This window comes from Perkinsus marinus, assembly GCF_000006405.1.
Source record: "Perkinsus marinus ATCC 50983 genomic scaffold scf_1104296974694, whole genome shotgun sequence".
NCBI lineage: Eukaryota > Perkinsozoa > Perkinsida > Perkinsidae > Perkinsus > Perkinsus marinus.
In genome coordinates this window covers 1-1,135 of record NW_003201021.1, presented here as the reverse complement: position 1 = coordinate 1,135, position 1,135 = coordinate 1, and the positions used below count along the sequence as shown (strand labels likewise).

Below are 1,135 nucleotides of genomic sequence, written 5' to 3'. Positions count from 1 at the left end.
AGGAGCTCTGTGGCAGTGACTTGAGGAATAGTAAAGCGCATATCCACTCGGTACATGCCAACCTCCACCCCGGTGGCCGAGATGATATTCGGGCAGGCCTTCTTTACACGGTCGGCGAACTCTGCAACCTCCCGTGACCTGAGCAACCCGCTGTTACATCAGCGACCGCGAATGAGACCGTACCTTCGGGACTCCTCTCGGTCGCTGTTCCTGTCAAAGCTACCGAAGTTGGCCCGAATGGCCTCAATCGTCGACTTGGCCTGAGACTAGACATCCCAGGGACCATAAAAATACTCACTCCCACCTGAGGGGACAGTTTCCCCATCGTTTCCTCATCAGCAGTTTGCGAGATCAGGACGACTTGTCGGTACTTGAAAGTGGACGGATCATAAACCCAGTTCTCGAGGCCCTCCATTCCAAAGAAGCCATTGAGGACAACGTCCCAGTCCGGGCGGGTGTGCTCTCTAAGAAGAGAAGTGCTGAACTTGAACGCTCACTCGATGACATACCCGAGTAGAGTGAGCCCATATAGTGTGTGGATGATGCCTTGCAAACGTTGCTCCTCGAAGCGACCATCGCCATTGAAAAAGCCATCCCACTGACCACGAGCAAAGCAGTCCCGAACCGCGTCATAGACAGCATTGACGAAACCATCATGACGATATCCGAGCTCGCCCAATGCCTGACAATGAAACTCATGATTCTTCGCACTGCGCGCGCAAGATATTCTTACGAATGTGATAGCACCATAATAGACGAAACGGCCCTGACCACCGAAGTAGCCGCATGCCGCCACACTTCTCGTCACATCATCGACCATAGGCTTCATCACCTCCTCATTATAGTACTGCGTCCCCAGCAGGTACCTACACACAGATCCGTCCTTCTCCTCCGTCGCGGCCGAGCATCACGTACAGCGCCGTCTGATGAGCTATTTGGGTGCGGTTGTCCCTCAGGCTACTCCAGCAATCTGGTTTGGTGAGGACCTCATTGATGACCTCGACCGTGCCCGGGTGCCAGAAGCCGTGTGTAGTGAAGGCCTTCATAATAGAAGTAATACCAGCGTGACCAGCATTGTCAAAGGGCGCCAAACCTTGTGCCACTGCTTGCTCGCGGATCTCAGGTCGACACACTC

General features: G+C 54.1%; 1 protein-coding gene across 1 annotated transcript; it reads right to left on the bottom strand.

Moving 5' to 3' along the window:
* Nucleotides 1-183: 183 nt before the first annotated feature.
* On the bottom strand, nucleotides 184-1,046 carry Pmar_PMAR007857 (hypothetical protein; the record flags this gene model as incomplete). Its single annotated transcript, XM_002765790.1, has 5 exons — nucleotides 184-260; nucleotides 305-464; nucleotides 510-682; nucleotides 734-866; nucleotides 916-1,046. Coding segments are annotated over 5 exons (674 nt in total), but the record flags the coding sequence as incomplete, so codon positions are not given.
* Nucleotides 1,047-1,135: the final 89 nt, after the last annotated feature.